This window comes from Nannobrachium achirus (assembly GCF_963921795.1).
Source record: "Nannobrachium achirus genome assembly, chromosome: 12".
Lineage (NCBI taxonomy): Eukaryota > Metazoa > Chordata > Actinopteri > Myctophiformes > Myctophidae > Nannobrachium > Nannobrachium achirus.
The window spans coordinates 25138661-25161482 of NC_137832.1; the positions used below are offsets into that span (position 1 = coordinate 25138661).

General features: G+C 40.2%; 2 protein-coding genes across 2 annotated transcripts in view; one reads left to right on the forward strand and one right to left on the reverse strand.

Moving 5' to 3' along the window:
* Positions 1 to 3402: 3402 nt before the first annotated feature.
* On the forward strand, positions 3403 to 14788 carry tbx1 (T-box transcription factor 1; the record flags this gene model as incomplete). The annotated part of the gene is made up of 8 exons (XM_080739209.1): positions 3403 to 3595; positions 4931 to 5270; positions 7803 to 7904; positions 8481 to 8652; positions 9462 to 9617; positions 12537 to 12604; positions 13773 to 13873; positions 14406 to 14788. 8 exons carry the CDS (start codon positions 3403 to 3405, stop codon positions 14786 to 14788), a joined length of 1515 nt encoding a protein of 504 aa, XP_080595335.1.
* Positions 14789 to 21025: 6237 nt separating this feature from the next.
* Positions 21026 to 22822, reverse strand: part of gnb1l (guanine nucleotide binding protein (G protein), beta polypeptide 1-like) — a 48542-nt gene continuing 46745 nt past the window's right edge. Inside the window, exon 7 of the mRNA XM_080738045.1 lies at positions 21026 to 22552. Within this exon, the coding sequence (XP_080594171.1) occupies positions 22274 to 22552 (279 nt within the window). The 3' untranslated portion in view covers positions 21026 to 22273. The remainder of the gene's footprint in view (positions 22553 to 22822) is intronic.

The following is a 22822-nucleotide window of genomic DNA, read 5'->3' on the forward strand; positions in this document are numbered from 1 at the left end:
TCTAATCTAAAATGTTTTTTTTTTCTTTTTTTTGGTATATATGGCCTTTGAGTTGCCTTTCAGTTGTTCGTGCACTAAGAAATACCAAAAACTATAGAAATTAAAAAAATATATATAATGGAAAATAAACGCAAATGAGATTCCTCGATTACTCTAAATATTTTCTGTTAGGCCTATCAAATGAAAAACGTTCTGTTCAATAAGTAATGAAAAACAAAGTTTGAAAACCTCACATTATTCGCTACAAAGTTATCCACATGGTAGGTATGTCTATATGCGCCTCCACTTTTGTAAATAACTTAAACACTTGCATCAATCACAACCGTTTCAATTGGCCCTAGGCTACATTGCAAAGTTTTTCAACATAATCAGATTGTAAAAGAAGAAAAGACTTTATATACAACCGCATACATTTAGTGCTGACAATGGAGCAATGGCTAGTAGAGAAATGTGATTGTGTGGCCATGCTTTGCTATGTTCATACTGTGCCCTGCCCATCCATCATCCAAAATATGTATACACTGTTGAACGTGTTTGGGTTTGTATGTTCCTCGACCAATAAACCTTCCTCAGACGTTATACGCCACATAGTCGATTATTTGTCTCACACTCTTTGTTTAAACACACGCATTCACGCAACATTCATTTGAAAGACTTCTGAACACTTTTATACTGTACACTCTTGAGTGTTCATCTTACTCCGATAGTCTACAAATGTAATCAAATGACCCCAAATCAAAAGAGTTAAATTAAGTCTGATGATTGTTACTGTGTATTCTGTTCAGAAATCCCCTTTTATAATACAAGTTAGAGAATATTACATTCCTCTAACTTGTAAATATGCCACGGATTATATTGCCGTCCTAATATGTAGCAAAGGGGGGGGAAAAGAAGAACAAAAATATAAGGGAAGGTTACTTCACTGGTGCAGTGGAGCGTCAAATAGGCGACACCTGAAGGAGAGTGGAAATCCAAACAGGAGAAATTATAACGCATATTCAGATCACATTTTGATTTCAGTAAAAGAGAAGGCTTTAAAATGATCAGTACCCCAGGTTCAAACTGACAGTAGCCTAGATATAGCCTGGCTATATATCATTTAAATTGTTGCTTAGCGTATATAGGCCTAATAATAGGAAAGTGGTAGGCTATAATTTCCATCATAAAATGTAACGTACGCGATCAGGTGATTCCTTCTTTAATAGCCTGTCCTGTACACTCGCAGCCATACTGTACTTGAATGCTTCCACTGTGTTCTTCTGGGCCGCGTGCGCAGTGTGTGCGAGCAAGGCCCTCCAAGCAAATTCCAACACACTCTCTTCCAGTTCCGATCTGGTCCTGTAAGTTGTCTGTTATCACCTGAGTATTTACAAAGGACGCTTCCGACTTGGCAATGATTAAGTGGACTAGTAACAATGGCGTCGTCTGATAAAATAAAAATAAATGAATATATACTGACTGCTTTACCTTTCAGACGTGTTTCAGGACGATTATGGCTGCCAGTTGTATTTTACAAAAAAATCATCAGGCGTTATTATGGCTCCTGAATTTCCCACTCAAACATAAAGTGGTAATTAGCCTATATGAGTTACTTGGACTCATGCGTAATTCACGCGTAATTGCTGCTGTTAAACCTATACACTTTTCAAATTCGTTATTGGTCAACTACTATTGTTGTCTATATTGATTATTTATACAATGTATGTAGCCTATACATATTATTTATAGATATTTATTGTATTTATGTACATGTGTTCTTTCTCTCTCTTTCTCACTCTCTCTCTCTCTCTCTGACTATCTATCTATCTATCTATCTATCTATCTATCTATCTATCTATCTATCTATCTAGCTATCTATCTATCTCTCCATCTGTCTACCGACCTATTAATTAACAAGAAGGCTTTGCTAAGAAACCTACACGTTGCGCCACGGTTTGTTTACGCTTTTTGGCTCCAAGAGAAACATCTAAAACAAATAAGACTAATCCCTAAAGATTACAGCAGCGCCGATAACTACGTTATCCTATTAAGAGCCTCATGCATGCTGCTTTCGCACGTTATTCAACTGCTCAGAGTGTAAATTAGACTAGATCCTGTTGCTATCGCAGCAGCTCGACGAAACATAACGGTGTTGCTGCTCATTAATTATGAATGCTGATAAGCTGATAACCAACTAGAGAGAGGTCAAGTGCTCTTTTTAACCAAGCGCCCTTCTTGCCATATAATGCCACGCGTGTGTTTATTCGTTTACACTTAGTAACCTATACTTGTGTGCACTGGCTTCAGTGGTTGGCGTTTAGTTCTATATCTATTGGCTACGTGACCTGTTTTGATATCCTATAACGTTGGTTATGAATATGGCTTAAAGTTGAACATTGAAATGACGCAAACGTTTTATTGATTTGATTGTTTTAGCTATAGGCATAGCGTACACACTTTACAAGCCCCATCAACCACAAGCTAGTGTTATTTATTTATAATAATAAAATAATAATAATAAAAACTAAATCAATGATGGATGGATGGCTGGATGCTGGACACTGAACATTGTGTAATAAAGTGTTTATAAGAAAATAAAGCAGTAGAACTATGCACATAAAGTGTAATCTAAGCTCGTCAATGAAAGTCATATCAGCACAAACAGATCCAGAATAAACATTTGTTGGCTTGTCTACGTTGACAACAGTATTATCCCAGGCAATGACGGCACAGCGCAAGCTAACTGCAGGGTTTACAACTAAATACGCACAAATACAGTATAATTTACAGTAAACTGGTGCACTTGGGAGCCGGACATAGCAATTTGTTTTGTTTTTCCCCCCCCATCTCTCTCTCCATGGCAGAATTTGAATGTGGCACATGATTGACAAGGTCTTATTCAAATAAAACATCCATTGGAGAGAGTAGACACTTTTTTTTTCGTGTCGTGCATTTGGAGGCGTGGAGCTCTCACTTTTGACATTCTCTCGGCACTGCAGTAGCTTCTCCTCCAGGCAGACTACACTACAGAGAACTGAACTCACATGACATCACCCCCGCCACCGAATGGGGGAAGAAGGGAAGCTCTCGCTGCGGATGAACAATGTTTTGATACGAGAGAGGACGTGTTGGGGCAAACCAAATGAATTTGAGTGCGAGACAAAACGTTTTTCCGAGATGACCATGTCTTCAAAGTAGCCCGTGGGAATTACTGTTGCTTCTTCTAACTTACGGAGGTTCTTCCTGCTAGAAACTCACAGTCTCTCCAACTAACCAGCGATTTGCTACTGTGGCGGAATGTAAAACTATTCCAGTACACGTTGCTTTCCACTGTGTGCAGCCCTTTCTCGCTCTCAGAGCGAGCGTACCGAGCGGCTGGAGAGCGGAGGAGGGACGGTGTTTCTCGACTCGGATCTCTCGCCTATGGACGACAGCGGTCCCCTCTCTCCAAAGGCGAATGCTTTCAGTATTGCCTCTCTGATTTCGGCCGCGGAACAAGCAGGAAACTCGGCGTTTGACAAACAAGGCACTGCCGCTACTGGGCTGCACAAGCCAGACCTGTACAACTACGGTTCCTTTAAAATGCACTACAGCACTGTCACCCGGGAAATGGAAGGTACGAGCGCCCACTTGACAATAACATAGCTTGATGTTCTGATCGCAGCTTTTCTTTGGTGTTATTGCAGTAGAGTAGGCTAGACTATAAGCTGTGGCGTGCATGCACATATCTTACCCAAGATATAGGCGTACAGACTGTTGTAATTAAAACCTCCCCAAACCACATAAAAACACAAGTGAAGGGGTAGCTGCTTGATGCACAGATGAAAGAAATATAGAAATATAATGAATGCGCAGTTTGGCCAACTGGGGTAAACTAGGCAAATTCACATATAACCACAAGGGGAGAACAGCATAAAGCAGGCAATCTGAGAGAGGGGGGAAAAAGTTTCACACCCAAAGCGTTGTGGAGTCATCTTGAATTGGCAAGAGCAGCGCTGAAAATGAAGCTAGGAGGAGGGTTCTCGTGGGCACCCGTGCGTAATGGTAAAAACAGACTATAATAGACCTTCTGAGCTCACTGGGGTCAGTTCCGTAGCCCTGTTTGTCAAAGAACGATAATACAGTCACCTCAACCAGTACACCGCCTGTTTGTTTGTTCATGCAAATCAGTGTTTGTTTACCTTGTAAACCGTTTATACTCCACTGTGCCAGTTAGCCCCGTCTATTGTTAATGGTGGACGCGATGTGGGCGATACCCTTATCCAAAAGTAAATGAGTGCCGGAAAGCCCATTAAAAAGGGGCGCACTTCACTGTCAATCAGTCTCGTCCCAAGGCGAGGAAAGGCACATTACCTGCAGTTCCTTATCTAAATAGAAATAAGAACCGGTTTTATCGTGAAGGGGAGGCCCTCCGAGAGAGATAAGAGAAGACTCTGGATTGCAGTGTAGCACACAGCAGTAGCGCAGATCAGACGCAGTTAGGCTACTTCTGAGAACACAGATCAATATTATAGCCTATTAAAAAAAGATTTTACACGCACCAATGTCTATTTTTTTGGCTCCAAACAGTTCGATAATTCTACGGGAAGGACGCAAAAAGTTTTCGGTTTGACTTTTTGTCGCCATTCGGACATTTACAAGCCTCACAAGGCAAATGCAGTGAGAGACCGATTGTCTAGCAGACAACCTAGTTCGCTGCTGCTGGATGCAACCTCGAGGATTAATGAATGCTTGTGACGGAAACTATTTCTTATCGAAAGAGGCGCAATTCTGCGTGACGTCTTTTATTCAAAGAAGATAACAGAATCTCGCTTCTACTTTTTTTTTTTTAGCCATTGTTTTGTAACCACCCCAAAGTGCAACGCATATCAGTAAAATCCAGTTTTTGGAATGATTTCAGCAATATCCAGCCCGTGGTTGACGCAGCTGTCCCATTTTTGCGATGTTGCAGCCTTCACGACAAGCAGCCTAAGCAGCCTCAACACGCCGGGCAGCTACCACCTCTCCCCCTCCCCGGGGGACCCCTACAGCCAACACGAGGCCCACTTCGAGCCCTGCCCGGCCGCGCAACACAACTACAACTATTCGGGGTCGAACCCCGGCCAGGCCCAGCAGGGCGACACCGGGACTTCCAACTGTTCGTCCTCCTCGTCCAGCTCCACTCCCAACAGCAAGTCCATAGTGAAGAAGAACCCCAAAGTAGCCAACATTAACGTTCAGCTGGAAATGAAAGCTTTATGGGACGAATTTAACAATCTGGGGACGGAGATGATTGTTACCAAGGCTGGCAGGTGAGTTATTGATTGATTGAAGAATTTATTGGAAGGTTGCATAGGAAAAGGTACAGTTTCATGACAGTACAAATCACTGGTACAAGGTCAACTAAAAGGAGATCCTAGTAAGCTTTTCGTCTTATTTACACAGGAACCACTTTAGAGGAATGGCTGAACTGAAATGTTAGTTTTTTTTTTTTTAAACACAAAACTTTGAGTAGGCCTATATAGGCTAATAGCGCTATTGATTATTCTCTGAATTCATTTGTTGATTGTTTGGGCCTTATTTCCAGTGAAAGAAGAAATGTGTTATAGGCTAGTAATAACATGACGATGGCTGTTCTAAAAAAAAAGAAAGGGAGAAAATTCAATACAATATAAGAAATATGAGAAAACGATAATCCTTTTATTGGTCTGTAATACTTTAGTCTTAAATATGTAAACCCACTTTAGTGAAACTCATATGGCTATAGATAAGCTGGACACTCGCAAGAAATGAAATAGTATTTCTTTCTGAAACTATATTCAAAAAAAGAAGACAATAATTAAGTATTTATTTTATAGGCCTTGTCTGATTTATTAGACATGTCACGAGTGTTATTGCAAAGGTGTTGTGCAAATATTCACCTATTATGTTTGGATGAGTCACAACAACCATTTTTGTTATGTTATTAGTATTAGTAATGTATTAGTAATGTATGTTATTAGTATTATGTTTAAACACCACGATGATGCGCGAGACTTTGGATATATACATACTCATACTCAAAGATACATTTTACGGCATTAATTGTAATCGCAGATAATACGTGTATCACTTGTGTTATTGACGTGACATCCCATTTGATTAATGTCACTTTGTTTTTAGATGCGTTTTCTTTTCTCAGGCCATTAAATGCGTCTATATTGGATAACAACATGTTTCCAAATTATACAAATTTAATATATATAGGTTATACCTCCCACCGCTTCCTCTTTATAATCTCAGAATACATTTTTTGTGTACATTAGCACGAGTGTGATTTGTTCTAGTAAAAGTAGGCCACTGAAATTAACAGAAGATGACGTGCTTAAAGTGCATGAGTAGGTTAATTGTGCAGAGGCAGCAAAAATCGGACCTTGTTGGGCCAATTCTGTGGAATTGCCTTTTCAGTTTGTACAAACGTTGTAATCAACATAAATAATGTGCATCACTGATTTAACTTCATAAATTAAGCCGCTATATGACATATATCGGGAACATATTTCCTTATTTTATTTTTGGGGAAATTCCAAAAGTAAGGGCCCGAGTTTCAGTTTACTTTCTCTCTCTATACTTGACAACTGATCTATCACTCCAAAAGCCAGGACAGCACTTTAAAAGCTACTTTAGCCTCACCTATCCACAACTGCCGCCTTGAATAGAAGCTGACGTTAATTGAGCGGTGATTGTAGGATCCCTTTCACTTTGTGTGCGTGGCGGATTAGTCCGTTTTCCATAAAAACTTTACCATCGTGGCGTGGGAGATATGGCCTACAGGCCTATATCACACCACGCACCACCACACATGATACAATAGCCTACGCGAGGAGGAAAGATAAATAAATGTGCGCGTCGTGTGTGTGTGTGTGTGTGTGTGTGTGTGTGTGTGTGTGTGTGTGTGTGTGTGTGTGTGTGTGTGTGTGTGTGTGTGTGTTTGACCGTGTCTGGATTTCATCAGAAGGCAGAGGAGAAATCGCAGTGAATTGGGGAGGTTATATAGCCCATAAGTGAAAGAGGCTACAAACCCGAGTCCCCATTTGGATAACCTCGGAATCTAAACCATGGCCTGTTCTCGTTTTTGCACGCGCTCAATCACGTCATGTTCAATTGCTCGTGGTCTCTGTCTTCCTATAGCCTCTGTTGTGCACATGCATGCAGCCAGGCTCTGCCTCGAACGGAAGAACCCAGAAACAGCAAGCATGAAAGCCCTCAGAATAACTAGGCCTGCATTTGTTTACGGCCTGATATTGGACAAAACTCCAAAAGAGAACCTACAACGAATTGAACAAAATAGGCCTAATTATATAAACTCCTCTCACAACGAGCGATAGTGCAGTGTCCTCAAACCTTTTCATGCATGCGAGGACCCCCGAATTGACACTTATTAGCCCGGTGGACCCCCATTTGAAAAGAAATGCCAGGGACCCTCGTCATATAAGAGATCTTTACAGCTCTAGCAGTGATTTTCAACCATTTTAATTTCAGGGACCCCCCAGTTTGACATGCATGAGGTTATGGTCCCCCATTTTACTTCATTTCTATCTCTGGGACCGCAATTTATATTGTAAAAGCAATGTTAATTTAACTGTGTACAAATGGAACCCAATGGATCCTAACGGGTCAATTTGGTTCCATTTGTACTCTGTCTCTGAGTTACATACCCACAAGGGTCAATTTGGTTCCTAACTATCATTTAGCTGGGGACCCCCTGGAACTCCCTCGGACCCCACTTTGAGAACCAATGCAATAGTGTGTTCTATAGAAGACCAAGGTTCCACTCAACTCAACCACATTTTCTTCTTCGCCAGGCGAATGTTTCCAACTTTCCAAGTGAAAATATTTGGAATGGATCCCATGGCGGACTACATGCTACTAATGGACTTCCTACCCGTTGACGACAAACGATATAGGTAACATAAAATAAAGCAGTTACGTTGGTATTTTTTAACTCCATAAAATGTCCACCTTTTGAAAGATTTGGCCGTAGGCCTATATAGGTTCGTTTTTATTTAAAGGAATAGTTCACCCGCAAAATGTCCCTATATTGATTACTCACCCCGTGGAGACTTGAGTTCAATTAAAAATAATAATAATAAAAAGGTTTTTGTCGTATTTCTAAACCAATAATCTGATTATAATAAATTGAACTCAATGGGGACAGACACATTTATTATAATCAAATGATTGGCTTAGGACTTAGAGTACGACAAAAACAAAACAAAACAAAACAAAACAAAACAAAATATACTCAAGTCTCCTGGGTGACTTATGTTTTGAAACTTGCTTTGGCAATGTAAACGTAAGTTTTCTCATACCAATAAAGCTCCTTTGAATTGAATTGACTCGATATAGAAAAAAACAAAACAAAAAAACAACAACAACCTAACCCTCATTTTGGGGATGAACTATTTCTTTAAGCGAGAAATTGACGCCACGTTTGGCCTATATGGTGGATGTTGATGGTGTTTTTCTTGTGTCATTTCCAGGTATGCGTTTCACAGCTCTTCGTGGCTGGTCGCCGGTAAGGCTGACCCCGCAACTCCCGGGAGAGTTCACTACCACCCCGACTCCCCCGCCAAGGGCGCGCAGTGGATGAAGCAAATCGTTTCCTTCGATAAACTCAAACTCACCAACAACTTACTGGACGATAATGGCCATGTGAGTGTTTATATAGGACTATAATAGGCTGCATCGACGAGCGTAGTAATGGAAGACGAAAAGGGAAGAAAACATATGCATTCAATTAAGACCGTGGACGTTAACATAATCCCTTTAACCTTATGTACATAAATGCACTGCGCGAGGCCTGGTGTCAGATGGCTTCTAATAGGATCATTACCACACATTGTGTTCGTTCTCAATTTAGATTATTGATCCAATTATTTGTTACTGATCTGTTGTTACCGATTCGTGCACATTAAGTTATAATTTGATATTCGTTTCAATAAGCTGCAGGTCTACATAGTTTGCCTATATAGTGGAAAGATGAAAGTCGCAAAAAAGCATAATGAATCAATATGCTAATCTAATGGCTGGGGACAGGTGTGTGTGTGTGTGTGTGTGTGTGTGTGTGTGTGTGTGTATGTGTATGTGTATGTGTATGTGTATGTGTGTGTGTGTGTGTGTGTGTGTGTGTGTGTGTGTGTGTGTGTGTGTGTGTGTGTGTGTGTAATAGGCAGTGCGTAATACACTACATACACACGATAATATTATAGCTTTCACTAAATGCATAATGAATTAGCGGTATGCTGATGTTGCATTGTCATTGAAATCCACATTTTAACAAACGTAGGCCCATTTAGATGCTAATCGCGATCATTAGTCGTTCCATTCAGTCAAGTTGAACGATCTCCCACTCATTAGTGCAACATTAGTTCAAGTAGGCATCGAATCACCAATGTGCATGTTTCTAACTTGCGTTGCTTGCAATGTATGACTGGTCTACCATTCATTCCCCCTCTCTGCAGATCATTCTAAACTCCATGCATAGATACCAGCCGAGGTTCCACGTTGTCTATGTCGATCCCCGGAAAGACAGCGAGAAATACGCAGAAGAGAATTATAAAACGTTTGTTTTCGAAGAAACACGATTCACAGCGGTGACCGCGTACCAGAATCACAGGGTAAGAAGCCATCATTAAACCATATAATAAAATATTTTTTATGGGTCAAGACTCAAGTAAAAATATAATTTATTTTCCTACTAAAATTTCCCTATTTCCCTCCCCCAAAAATTAAGATATTTTTAAGGAATTTTATAACTTTTCAAACAAACAAGCAAACATATCTATAATAAAATATAATAACAATTAAGGAGTAGTGAAAATAGCAGATCTACAAGCTCACAATGCAGCGAGTTTGTAGATAGGCTATTTTCACTAGTTTGGGTCCCGGGCAAACGTCTAATTTCTCTTTTATGGGTCACCGGCTAATATGTTAGGGAACCACTGGTCTATGTGGATAGCAGCACTACATCATGTGTGGCATGCAAACGGTTTTCCCAAAAGGCCCAGTGTGTCTATTTAGATTATCAGCTTATTTTATTTTCATTGTATGGCCTAGGCCTATATGAAACCACGGATATGAACGAATGTCCAAGACTAAACGGAGACGACTTCTAAATAGCATCTCGAGGCATATAGTCAGTGAATCATGATTTTGAAAACAAAAAGGCATGATTAATAAATATTAATAATAATATCCGGTTCTAAACCGGTCATTGGGGAATATCATTAAGATATGCTACCACAGAGATTAATTAACGAAATGTTTAACGTGAAACAAAGGCAATGAGTAGGCCTATAGGCTATTCAATGTAATACAATGGGAATGATAGTATTTTCGTGTATTCGTTAAAACTGATTGGACACACCGTTTTGCAATCAGTGGTTTTTCCCCCACTCTCTTTTTCAGTGAATATAAAAAGAAAGGAACGAATTATCAAATTATGATGTTTGGGGATGCTTAGTGGTCATTACAATCCCGAGTAATTTTGTATTTATGTTTCGTTACCGCCTACAAATCATATCACTGCAGTACGTGTAGGCCTATATTCACTAAGGTCCCATACACTATTTATTCATCTGACGTCAAGGTTGTCACAAGTGACTTCATCTAAATGTTACGGCAAATATGCGCGAAGTAGGTCACGGTCACACTTAGGCATGCCTTTCCGATTTTACACATAGATGTAGTTTACATGTGCTCTACTTACAGTTATACAGTTGATTGCCTACTAGACAATCAAAAAAGATGTGAAAAATATCCATCTCATGAAGAACTAGACTCCAGTTCTTCGTGAGATGCATATTTTTCTTCTAACCATATTATGTTTTAGGTTAATACTAAATACAATATTTTTCTGTGAAAAAGGTAAAAAAAAAAAAAAAAACACCTTTACCTTAAAAACCTTTCACTTGGCAAAAAGGTAAAAGTGTGCAAATCAAAGTAAAGAATACAGTGCAATGACTAGGCACCTGAGTAAACAAAATAGACTTTCATGAGAAGATTTTGGCTATATTGCAAATGGACAAACTTCATAAATACACCTGTAATTTCATCATCTTTGATCTATAAATTCCTATCCGTCAGCATAAGGCCAATCTTAACTAAAATGTCTCAACATAATTTTGTACAGTCATAGGCCTAACTATTTTAAATGAAGGAGGTATTTAATCAATATACACACTAAAAAATGATGGGTTGTTTTGGCTGGGTTAAGCCTATTGGGTTATTTAATTGGGTTGTTTTCATGCAAATGGGTATTCTGATAACCCAATTCGCTGAGTTATTTCTGTTGGGTATGGTGTTATTAGCTGTTGGGTTGTAATTTCCATAGAATTTGTTGAGTTATTTTGGACTACCCAACACGTTGGGTAAATACGTTGGTCACCATTGCTTTGCATAACAATGCAAAGCATTTGCATAGCAATGCAAAGCATGCTGGGTAAAGCATTTCCAGTGTCATTTTAAGCTTTCAGGAGCAAAAAATGCTAAATGTGTCCATTAAGTGTCTGCCAAGGCAAGCTGACTGACATTATGTCAGAATTTGATTTGTCAGTATTTGAGCTTCAACCATAATGCTAAAGTGCTAGGGTGCTAGGTTAGGGTTGAGCTCCCTCCCCCTAAAGTTGAAATTAGATGCAGAACCTTTGAGTGCTCTTGAAGGTTTAGCCTCTGGGACCATGCTATTCTTCCAAGTAGTGTCTCATTTTGGCAATGCCAATAAATTAGTTCATGTTCTAACTTAACAGGGAAGATTTGCATAGGCTGAATCGCTTTGCCCATGCTTTGTGATAATGTGATTATTTAATTAAATTGACAACTATCAGTTGTACCGATGAAATTTCAATTTAAAAAAGGAACCACCAACATAATAGTAATATATAATAATGAGGAAATATAATACATTTTAAATAACCCAACACATTGGGTAATATGAATAACCCAACATGTTAGGTTAAATTAACCCAGCGATGGGTCGGTCCAATATTTAACCAGTGTTGGGTTGGGAAACAACCCAAATTGGGTTGTTTTTAACCCAGTGTTTTTCTGTGTGTAGGTTCAGGTGCTCATTGCAAATGGAGGAGTGGGTACATTCTTTTGTATTGTTTAGGCTACATGTCTGGATGAAGACGACGTTTGGCATTACAGAAACATTGCAATTCAACACGATGCAATCATAAAAACTAAGTTTTTACTTTACACATTTGAATATAACATATCGTCACTGTCAGGCAGAGAAACCTTGTATCTCCAAGTTTCAAATTTGCAAACTCTTTCGCAAAGTAAAGCACTGCTTCATCACACAAGGCCGTCGCACAAAAGTAGTGAAAACAGCAGATCTACAAGCACACAACGCCTCGTAGATCGGCTGTTTTCACTAGTTTAAATCATTTTAAAAATGATAAATACAAAACAAACAGTTTTGGACATACAAGGTTTCCACCCGACAACGACGATATACAGTAGGCCTAGACTTGTCTGGTTGATTCTTTCCAACAATGCTACATGGTAACATTTGATGTTCTTTTTCATTCCAGATCACACAGCTGAAGATAGCCAGTAATCCTTTCGCCAAGGGCTTCAGGGACTGTGACCCAGAGGACTGGTATGTATATATTTAGAATTTAATTTATATATATATAGGGGTGTAAAATACCAAACAGTCCAGTCAGTAGGGAATAAACCGAAATAGTTTATTTATTTTTATTGCAGAACTAAAATACATAGTTTCACACCAACATATTAAGATTGTGCACCATATACCCAGTGTTAGGGAAGAGTTGTTTTTCTTAACTCAACATCCATAAGTGAACAGTTAAATAGCTTCTACAGCATTTTTTAAACCCACTTTGAACAGAATGTGCAATGAAAAAGTTACATCTAAAGAGGTTAAACAGATTTTTATGCTATCAACTAATTTAGCTGGGGACCCCCTGGAACCCCCTCAAGGACCCTTGGGGGTCTGCGGACCCCACCTTGAGAACCTCCTAGAACTTGGATATTGTTCAAAGTTCAAACAAAAACGTAGTTTTAATAAATTACAAAAAATAACAAATAAATCAAGGAAATATTTGACTTCGAAACGTCAAACCAAAATATCGAACCGAACCATGAATTATGTGAACCGTTGCAGCCCTAAAATAATAATAATTAACACGTAAAATAAGAAGACATGGGCATAATAGTCCCGATTACAAGAATTGTGTTTATTTTAGCCTGTTTGTGTTGGGCGGGCAAGGTTTGCTGGAATGTTTAAGTAAGACAATCCAGGGCAAAATTAGAAAGTCAATGCATTTCTCTGAGATTGACAACTTCTCCGACACAAATTGTTCTGATGCTGAAAGAATGTTGCCATCAATGCTTAGAGTAGACTACGGCCCCATCTTTGAAAGTAAAAGACTGCATTTTTTTGTGTATGAACGGAATCCACAAGCTCGTATTCATGAGCCTATACTGTCTCAACAGCTCAATTTGAGTCATGCAGCCGACTGCTTTACATAAACAACACTATATTGTTAGTCGTTTTTTTGGGGCCGTTGAGGGAATTTCATACGATTTTTGGTCGCTTTTAATGTTAGGTTATGTTATGATGCTTATTCTAGAAATGAACATGATCTGGACCGTAATACAAATATACATGCCCTGTGTGCACCTGTATCAGTATAGATGTTTATTGTGCCCACACATCATCCATCTTTAATGTACAATAAAGGAACTGTGGTGCTGACGCTCATTAACTGTCTGTGTAACTGAATCTTCTCTCTGCGCTCCAGGCCCAGGAATCACAGGCCAGGCTCCCTGCCAATAATGAGTGCCTTTGCCAGAACAAGGAACCCAATGTCGTCTCCCCCTCAGCAGAACGGCTCAGAGAAAGGTCTGCAGCTAGCTCTCTTTGTTTCATATTCACCTGAGACAAAGTCATATTACGGTAACTTAGAAGATTTTGAAAAAAAAGTATTAATGATTTTTGAAAAGAAAAAAGTATTATCCTGACAAAGTTCGAATGCTGATATGCTGATAGTGGTTAAGCCAGTGCCTCTATTGATATTCGATTTAACCAACAGAATGTTTCCATGTTATTCAAGATTTGTATCTAATTTTCAGACTCTCTAAATATGCCTTAAGTCTTTTTTGTTTAAGTATTGTGTTGTCTATATAGATTCCTTTATTTGCACATTGGTTATACACATTAATATATATACACGAAAAAGTTATTATGCTTTACCAATGTTTTGTAATATTGTTGTGGATCAAATAAATATAAAAAAATAAATAAAGAGTAAATAAAGAAAAAAATAATTATATTATTAGTAGGCCTACAGAACAAGTCTCACTTGTTGGAACATGTAGCCCACACTAAAATGGCTATTTCTGACTTTCCTCTATATGTCTGTTGCTCTGTATAGAGGACAGCAGACGGGAGTACGAGCGAGACCCCAGTGCCACACCCATCCACGCGGACCCGGCCCACCAGCTCATGTCCCGCGTCCTCAGCCCCGCGCTGCCCGTCCCCGGAGGACTCCACGCTGTGCCCCTCACCAGCGGCCGCCCCAGTCCTCCACACGACCTGCGGTCGGATCCCCACTCTTTACCCCCTGACACTCTGCACCACCACCCCTACAAGTACCCCACCAGCTATGAACACTACCTGGGGGCCAAAACCCGGCCCTCGCCCTACCCGTTACCCAGCATCAGGGGCCACACGTACCACCATCACATGAACCCCGCCACGGCTAATATGTACTCAGCCACAAGTGCTCCCTCTAACTATGACTATGGGCCGAGATAATGACTGCTGCCCACCGAGGGCGAACTGTGATTTTGGATAATGGCACTGTGGGGAATGCATGCGAACAGGCGGAGGAAAGAAAAAAAAGAAAACAACACAAGATGACTGTCTTTGTGGCTCTTATACAACCTACATGGGAGTGGGTTCACAAAGCTATGGTCCTGGTTGCTGGAGACCCCACATACACACACACACACACACCTAGGAGAGAAACTAAATCCTGCCATATTTATTTAAAGGAAACGTATCTTCACGGGATGGATGACAGCCAGGTCCTCCGAGGAGCCCTCCAAGAGGTCTGATTTGACCTGTAACCCCAAACAGCAATACCTTCTCGTCAGGGCACCCGATTGCCTGTGCAGTGCATACATTGAGCCATGCAAATAAAGGACACAGGCGGGAAGGGACGACTCCTTAAAAATGGACGGACAATTTGTTTTGATCACGGACTGGAATTGAATGATTTCTTTTTTTTCTGTGTTGGATGCACTTTTTGTTTTTCTTCGTTTTCTCGCTTTCAAAAAAGCCATATGTTATCATAGTCCATCGAGCTTCTAGGTAGATGAGATTTTTGCATGTTGAGCTCATCAGAGAGGGGGTGTCGAAACACTTTGAAATGTTTTTGTTTGAGGAGGAAGAAGCAGAAGGTTTGATTCTGAAACATTATGGACGTCTCAAGCAGCTCTGAGAAGCTTGTACCATGGCACTGACTTGCAGCAATTCTAAAGTAAATAAAAAAAAAGAAGCAGAATGACTGCTCTGTATCTGTAAAATAAACATTAAATTCTTTTACTTTTAATTCATAAAAAACATATGGGTTCTCTCTGACAGTCTTCCATTCACAGTCGCGGTCTGGCTGTTGCGCGGCTACACGGGGCGGAGGGAAACACGAAGGCTTAACTTCACTGATAGTATTGTTCAGGTCTCTCTTGACCGGATTTGCTGTTTGAAATGGGTTGCGGTGTACAGTGTTCGTGTATCAGTGGGAATGAGAAGCTGGAAGCTGTCTAAACACTGGACTGTACTGTGGGCTGCAGTTCAAATGTCACGTTCCGCACCTGGTTCTAAATGAAGAAACACATATCCGTCATATGCATGTTAATACATGTAAAGAGACCTCAGAAAGGAGGCGTACGGTAGATTCTCTCAACATGCCATACTTTCACGCAGTCATTTCCATACACAGAAATAAAACGGTATTAACCATGCCAGCCTGTAGTTGTCCATAATGATGCAAGCAGAATACGGTATTAGGACTACTGCAATGATTGTTTCTTGAGCAGCACACACGATTATATCGAGGGCTTGGAGCAAAAAGAGTGTAAGTGACATTCTCAAATATTTTACAGGACAGCTTTCCATTGATTGTAATACTTTACGGTAATTAAAAACATTAAAAAAGTATTTTTAAATATATTCATTGAAGCCTAATCTGTATTAAAGTTTAGATTGCTTAAACATATATTCAATTAAATAATTACAATCAATGGAAAGCTGTCCTGTAAAATATTTCAGAATGTCACTTACGCCCTTTTCGCTCCAAGCCGTCGATATGTAGACCTATAATATACGTATACATATACACACATATATATGTATTTAAAAAAAAAGAAAACAAAAGAAACAGGAGAGACCACATGACCTGTGTTCCCAGAAAATGAGAACTCCATGTCACACAAATAGGAAAAAGGCATTTACATTTCCTTTCCAAAAGGATATCATTTCTCATGTTTAATGGGACAGTTGTAGTCTGGGCCCTATATTTTTGGAGCGTCGAGAAACCCCCCTATCTGTTGAACGATTTCCATCTCCATTTGAAGTTCCGTGAGGAATGCTTTGTTGTCAAGGTTAATCTCGTTGAGAAAAAAACTGTCTGCTTTGGGGATTTGTGACTGTCACGGTAACAAAAGGAAACGTACCCTAATGATTCATTCCCATAATGTAGATCCTATTTTTCTCTTCCCCGTCGCAGCTTTGAGCTCCAAGGTAGGCCAGAGGAAAAGGATGCCGCTAGCGCCTGACCTTTGACAGTTAATGACTTGTAAAAATGTCAAAGGTTAAATCATCTTTCCACTTATTTAAACAGCGACTAATTGGTCGTATACTTTCTTTTTGTTTATGGTAGGCCCATAACTACCACTCTATCGCCAATAATGGCTACTAGTAGGTAGCCTAAGTGTAATTTTAATGGCCTTGGGATGGGTCATTAAATTAATGGCAAAAAAAATGTAGGCCTATCTAGATCATCAATCACCACGTCTTATTAGCTATTTCGGAAACAGTTGACAATTTTATTTTAACCTTTACAAGAGTCAATGTATGTAAATTTGAATATTCCTAATTTTGTGTGTGTGTATGTATGTGTGTGTGTGTGTGTGTGTGTGTGTGTGTGTGTGTGTGTGTGTGTGTGTATATATATATATATATATATACACACACAGTACACACACACACACACACACATATTATATATACACACACACACACACACACACACACACACACACACACACACACACACACACACACACACACACACACACACACACACACACACACACACACACACACACACACACACTTGACACACACTGACAATAGGCTAGAGTGGCAACAAGCCATACAGTTATAGGCCTATTTATGCAGGCAAGTGCTGCGCTTTCTATTATACCCCGCAAACACTTTTTTTCCATTGCAATAATTTTCAGTTCCTGCAGCTCCGACGTGGACAGGAAGCCTCAGTCTGGAGGTTGGAGGCTGAGGTCCGACTGGAGGTAATGAGAGCAGAGGAGGCCCCGCCAGGAAGGCGGAGGACACCGACACCCCGTGACTCTTCCTCTAGGGCGACCCAGCTGTGTTTATCCACCCAGCGCCCGGCCTTGATGTGGGCCGGTGGTCGCCCAACCTGTACCCCCTGCCCCGGCACTCTGCTAGTCGGGGGGTCAGCAGGTGAGAGAGAGAGGGAAAGGAAAAAGGTTTTCATGGCCATAATAACTATAGCCTGTATGCTGTTCTGACACCACATGCATCATGATGCGGACAACTTGCCCCCCTGACATTTCCTTAATGAGGGACAAGGACAACGAATTACCAAATCCTCACATATTACATATTAGCTATGCTTGATAATATGTCCTCGGAATTAGATTAATAACAATGTAAAATGAGAAAATGTGAAATATATTTTTCTGTATAGGCCTGTATAGCCCAAGAAGAGAGGCCGGGAAATGTTTTAAATGTTTTCGTTACGCCTCAGCACCTTGACAATGCTGTTTTTCACTCCATCCTGGGCCTGGGCTTCAGACAAACTTAAATCCTTGCCATTATAGTGTACTCTTCTGTGTGTTGGAATATCAATGTATTTGCGCCTGCTAGAGGAATTATGAGGAATTGCAATTCAATATAAAGCCCATCAATGTGTTGTAATGTGTAGGGAAAAAAATACAATCTCCATTTACCTTTTCTGCCCAAGCACGCAAATCGGCTCTGGCATGCTTTCAACAAGTCTAGGCTATTTTCAAGTGTATAATGTATGCAATGCATCTATCACTCACTTCACACTGATGAACAGCGAAAAAAGGAAAAAAAAAACTGCATATAAGGGTCTACGTCAAATCGCTGAATGTTGACTATGCCCAGATGTCTTCAGCTCCAAGGAGACAGGAGTGCCAGGGGGCTTGGCCAGAGAAGTATGAGGAGTAGGGAGGATGGATGATAATGCGACCCCAGGCATCATTTGACACTCCGCCGCATCTGGAACATCTGTTGTGACAGGCCTATCAATGTGCCGCACCGTTTGTTTTCAGGCTACCTCCGTGTACATTTCTGCCGCCTTGCCTCGATCGCCTGCTTGCCCATATACTATGCCGTTCTGGGTACCATCATTAAAAACAAAATGCAGTGTAAACAACCCCAGAATGATCCAAAAGTGTGTTTCATATTTGTTCCTGCAATCCTTTTTCTCACTAATCATAAGGGTAGTGAAGTTAATATCCTTTTGCCATCACGGAAAAAGATTCAGAAAGTATGTGGGAAAAGAAAACAAAGTACAAAAACAATACATCACCTTATCTTATGTCTCATCTCTTTCACAATTTCTATTAGCCAAATAACTGCTTTACAACAAATCTGCCCAGTACATTTCTTGGTATATTACACTGTGTGTACATTTGTATTACGTGCATGTTTATGCACGCACGAAATGCCCTTACATTACTCACCCATTTGAATGGCTTATGGGCAATCACAAAGCCAGGCTGACCCCTGCCCTGCAAAGCAAGGGAGGACACACATTAGTGATAACTGGGGCAGCAGGCCTATTGTCCTGGTCCGGGTCTGTTGTGGGGTGGAGGGGGTCCCCTAGTCCCCCTGTCCATTTATTGACTTCCTAATTGATCCATTATAAAGTGATTTATGAGGTTCAGACATCCCCCCACCTCTCAACTCGCACACCTTTTAGGCACAGGCTTTGCTGTCTGCTCCATTCAGCAGTCATTGGCACATGGACCCATGGTTTGATTTATCAGTGAACGAACGGAAGCCAGGCCATGATGACACAGCTCTGTTTGTTCAAAGTCTACAGGAGAACTAGGAAGCTATTATGAATGTAGGCGGTCATCAGCATGGTCAGGGACAAAGTCACCATGCATGCTCTGAACCTGACATGGCTTAATAGCCTAGTGGACATTGTTTTTTTAGACAAATCGCAGGGAGATAGGAGACAGATTTCGCACATCTTCAAGATTTTTTTTTTTTGCCACATTAATTTAAATATATCAATTCATATTCATATTAGAGAATTTGAAATGTAATAAAGACCATTGGCCAGTTAGAGCACGACACTGAGTGATATTGTTCCTGTAAATAAAACAAAAACAAAAAAACACAAATGCTCCTCTCCACTCAGTGGGGTTACCTCAGGGGAGCAGGTCTTTATGAAGCAGAACGTCTGCGTGTGGTTTGAAGTCTGGGCCCCTGCCAGGGCCTCTCGCCACTGGCCTTGGAACACGGCAGCTCACACCATGCACACTGTGCTGCTCACTGAATCACACAGATATTATTAGAAACCAACCAGGAGGACAAACAACAGCTCAATTTGTTTCTGTGGCTGTGACGAAAACAAGAACATTTCAGCTTCTTCAAACGAGAAAATGCTATTTTTGTGAAACAATATATTTATTTTACAATACATGTGTGAATGTACCTTGTTAATGTGTAGTCCAGTTGATTAATTTATTTTTTGAAGGAACTCAGCTATGTGTTTCTGCATACAAGGACCAAAGATAGACTGGAGAAATAAGTAAAACTAAGTACAAGTAATTTCTTGTAGATGAGAAGGGTACATGTTAAAAAAAGGTTAAGCATTAACTCCTAGTGTCTGCTAAATCTGGGTCCCCTGACCCTTAGAATTTGATCTGTGTAAATCAATAAAATAAAAACGATATGACATTGTTCATGAAAAAAGAAAAGAAAATTCTAAGTAAAAAAAAGGGAGGGTGGTATTTACTGAATCAAGGTTAATGATAGTCAAGGTTGTGGAGAGCCATTATTTTTAAGCAGCTTTACTAAACCAACTAAACGTTCCGTTGTCTGTGGGCCCTTCATGTGATTAACACGCATGCACATGAATACAAACACTGGCCCAAAAATTGCTTGCACAGGCAAAAAAAAAAAAAAGAAAAGGAAGAAAAAAAGAAAAAGGAAAAAAGAAAAGAAAGAAAAGTTATGCACATACAAGCGTGCGTGCACACACACACTACTGAAAATGGATTATGCCGTTCTGGGCAGTATTCAACTTAAGGCCGGCAAGAATAACAACAGTGGATTACACAGGCACTCAGGTGCGACTTATAACTCGAATACAAGTCCTCTGGAGCAAATCTCCTGACAGAGGAGACAACACAATAACATAGCAGCACAGAGCGCCAGGAGTTTGGCAAACAATGGCAGGTAAAATGGATGACTAATTGACTGGTGGGTATTTACTTATTTGCAAAATGTCAACTATTAGATGGCCATTGAGCTAAAAGAAAAGATGTTCAAAGTAGTTAAAAACACTAGTTTTATTATTTAATTTCTTTTCAGAAATTAAGAGTCCACTCCCCATATATTGTATTTATTTCATGAAAAACCGAGATGGACAAATGCAAAGGAGGAATGCTCTGGCAGGATTGGATACCACATACCAGGCCAGCTTGGGGTGTATGCACCATACCATAAACAGTAATATACCATTGACTTACACATGCAACACATTTGAATAGTGTCCCTATTCTGGACATTCATATAAATGAACAGGGGCTTTCAACGTAAAAAAGACTGTAAAAGGTCTTATTTGAAATGTTCCTTTTAGGCAGGGTGTTTAACTGTACTTGTACTGTACTACATTTCAATTGTATCGACAATACTTTTACTGTTCTCCATTTTTGTCTAATAAAATAATCAATCAATCAATCAAAAACATTTGGCAAAAACAGGACGAAATTTGCAGAAAATAGCAGGTTGTAGATAAAGGTAGGCAGAGGGAGAAAAGAGGTTGAGACAAGGACCCCTAGAACCCAGTCAATGAATGAAGTATATAAGATGTTAATGCAGTATTTTTATACAGTAGATATAGTCTATACTGTAGACTGAATGTATCCTCTTGGACCCTATGCTATTGTCAATACTTAATATGTCTGCACCAAATGCACGCAGGCATATGCACCAGCTGATTTGGAATCGATGTGACTCTCATTCTGATAACATGAAATACAGTCATTTTCAAAGGTAAAGGACTATTCATACCTGTAAAAAAAAGTAACTGAAAAATTAAAGTAAAATAAAATCTAAAGTAAAAATGTGATCAATTGCATATCTATGGCCTCTTGTACACACAGTGTGAAACTGCCATGCCGTAACTACACATTATACTTTTTCATCAGAACCAATTCGTTTCTGTGTATGCATCAAACGATCTTTGATCGGACTACAATCAATATTTGTACATTTATTCTACAGCTGTTGACATAATGTAGAAATGCCAAGGTAAACAAATGGCACCCAAGAAACGTATCATGTTACAGAATAAAGAATTGTAATGAGATAGAGGTCTAAATGCGGAGTTAAAAAATGACATATGGCATAACATATCTGAAAATTGGGGGAATATGGTTGTCAATTTTCTTTTTGCTTGCTATGAGGAATGAGTGACTATCTCAACATTTGTGTCATCAGTCAAATTAGTTTCAATTCTCTTCTGGGAGACTACGTCCAGGTGTATTGCCCCCTAAAGTAGGACTCTTGAAGCAGCTATGGACCAATGTTCCACATTCACAGAGCTCAACTCAATGGCTCTTTCTGTTCCATATACCTTTGTGTAAACGAAAATAAACATTCAGAAGAAAGCATACAGCATGCATGCTTTGCATTGATTGAATCGATCCAATCCAATCCTCCTGAAGGAAGCTTCAACACCCACCCTTTACCCACTGTAAATAGCTCAACTTATCCCGTGTCAGAAGCTTGGTTGTATATTGACCAGAGGCTGATGCGCTGGTCCTTGGAGCCCGTGGCCAAGAGCCTGTGGGTGGGTTCCTGGTGGTCTGAGAAGGCCACACTGAGCACCATGTCAGTGTGATGCTGGAGCACCGCCAGGGGCCGCAGCTTCTTCCAGCTGAAGATGCGCACTCGATGGTCCCAGCCGGCTGACGCCAGGATCTTACCGTCACTACGGACGCTCAGCTGGGAGACCCCAGGGTTGGTCAGAGGCACGGGAGCTTGGACCTGACAACGTTTGACAGATTCACAAAAAGTCTAACGTCAAACACCACAACCACTTTCAACGTGGTGTCCTGCTTTTGAAATAAAAATGTGAACTGTTTGAACGTATTTATGTTTTGGGCTCACATTCACAAAGCATCGCGGAGCGTTGTGAGCTTGCTGATTGGCTGGTTGAAAAAGTATATAAAATTTTCTGAGACTTGCCGTTTTGCAAAAGCACTGCCTTGTGAGAGCATAATAACCCATTACCAAATTATTAACACTGTTTAATCA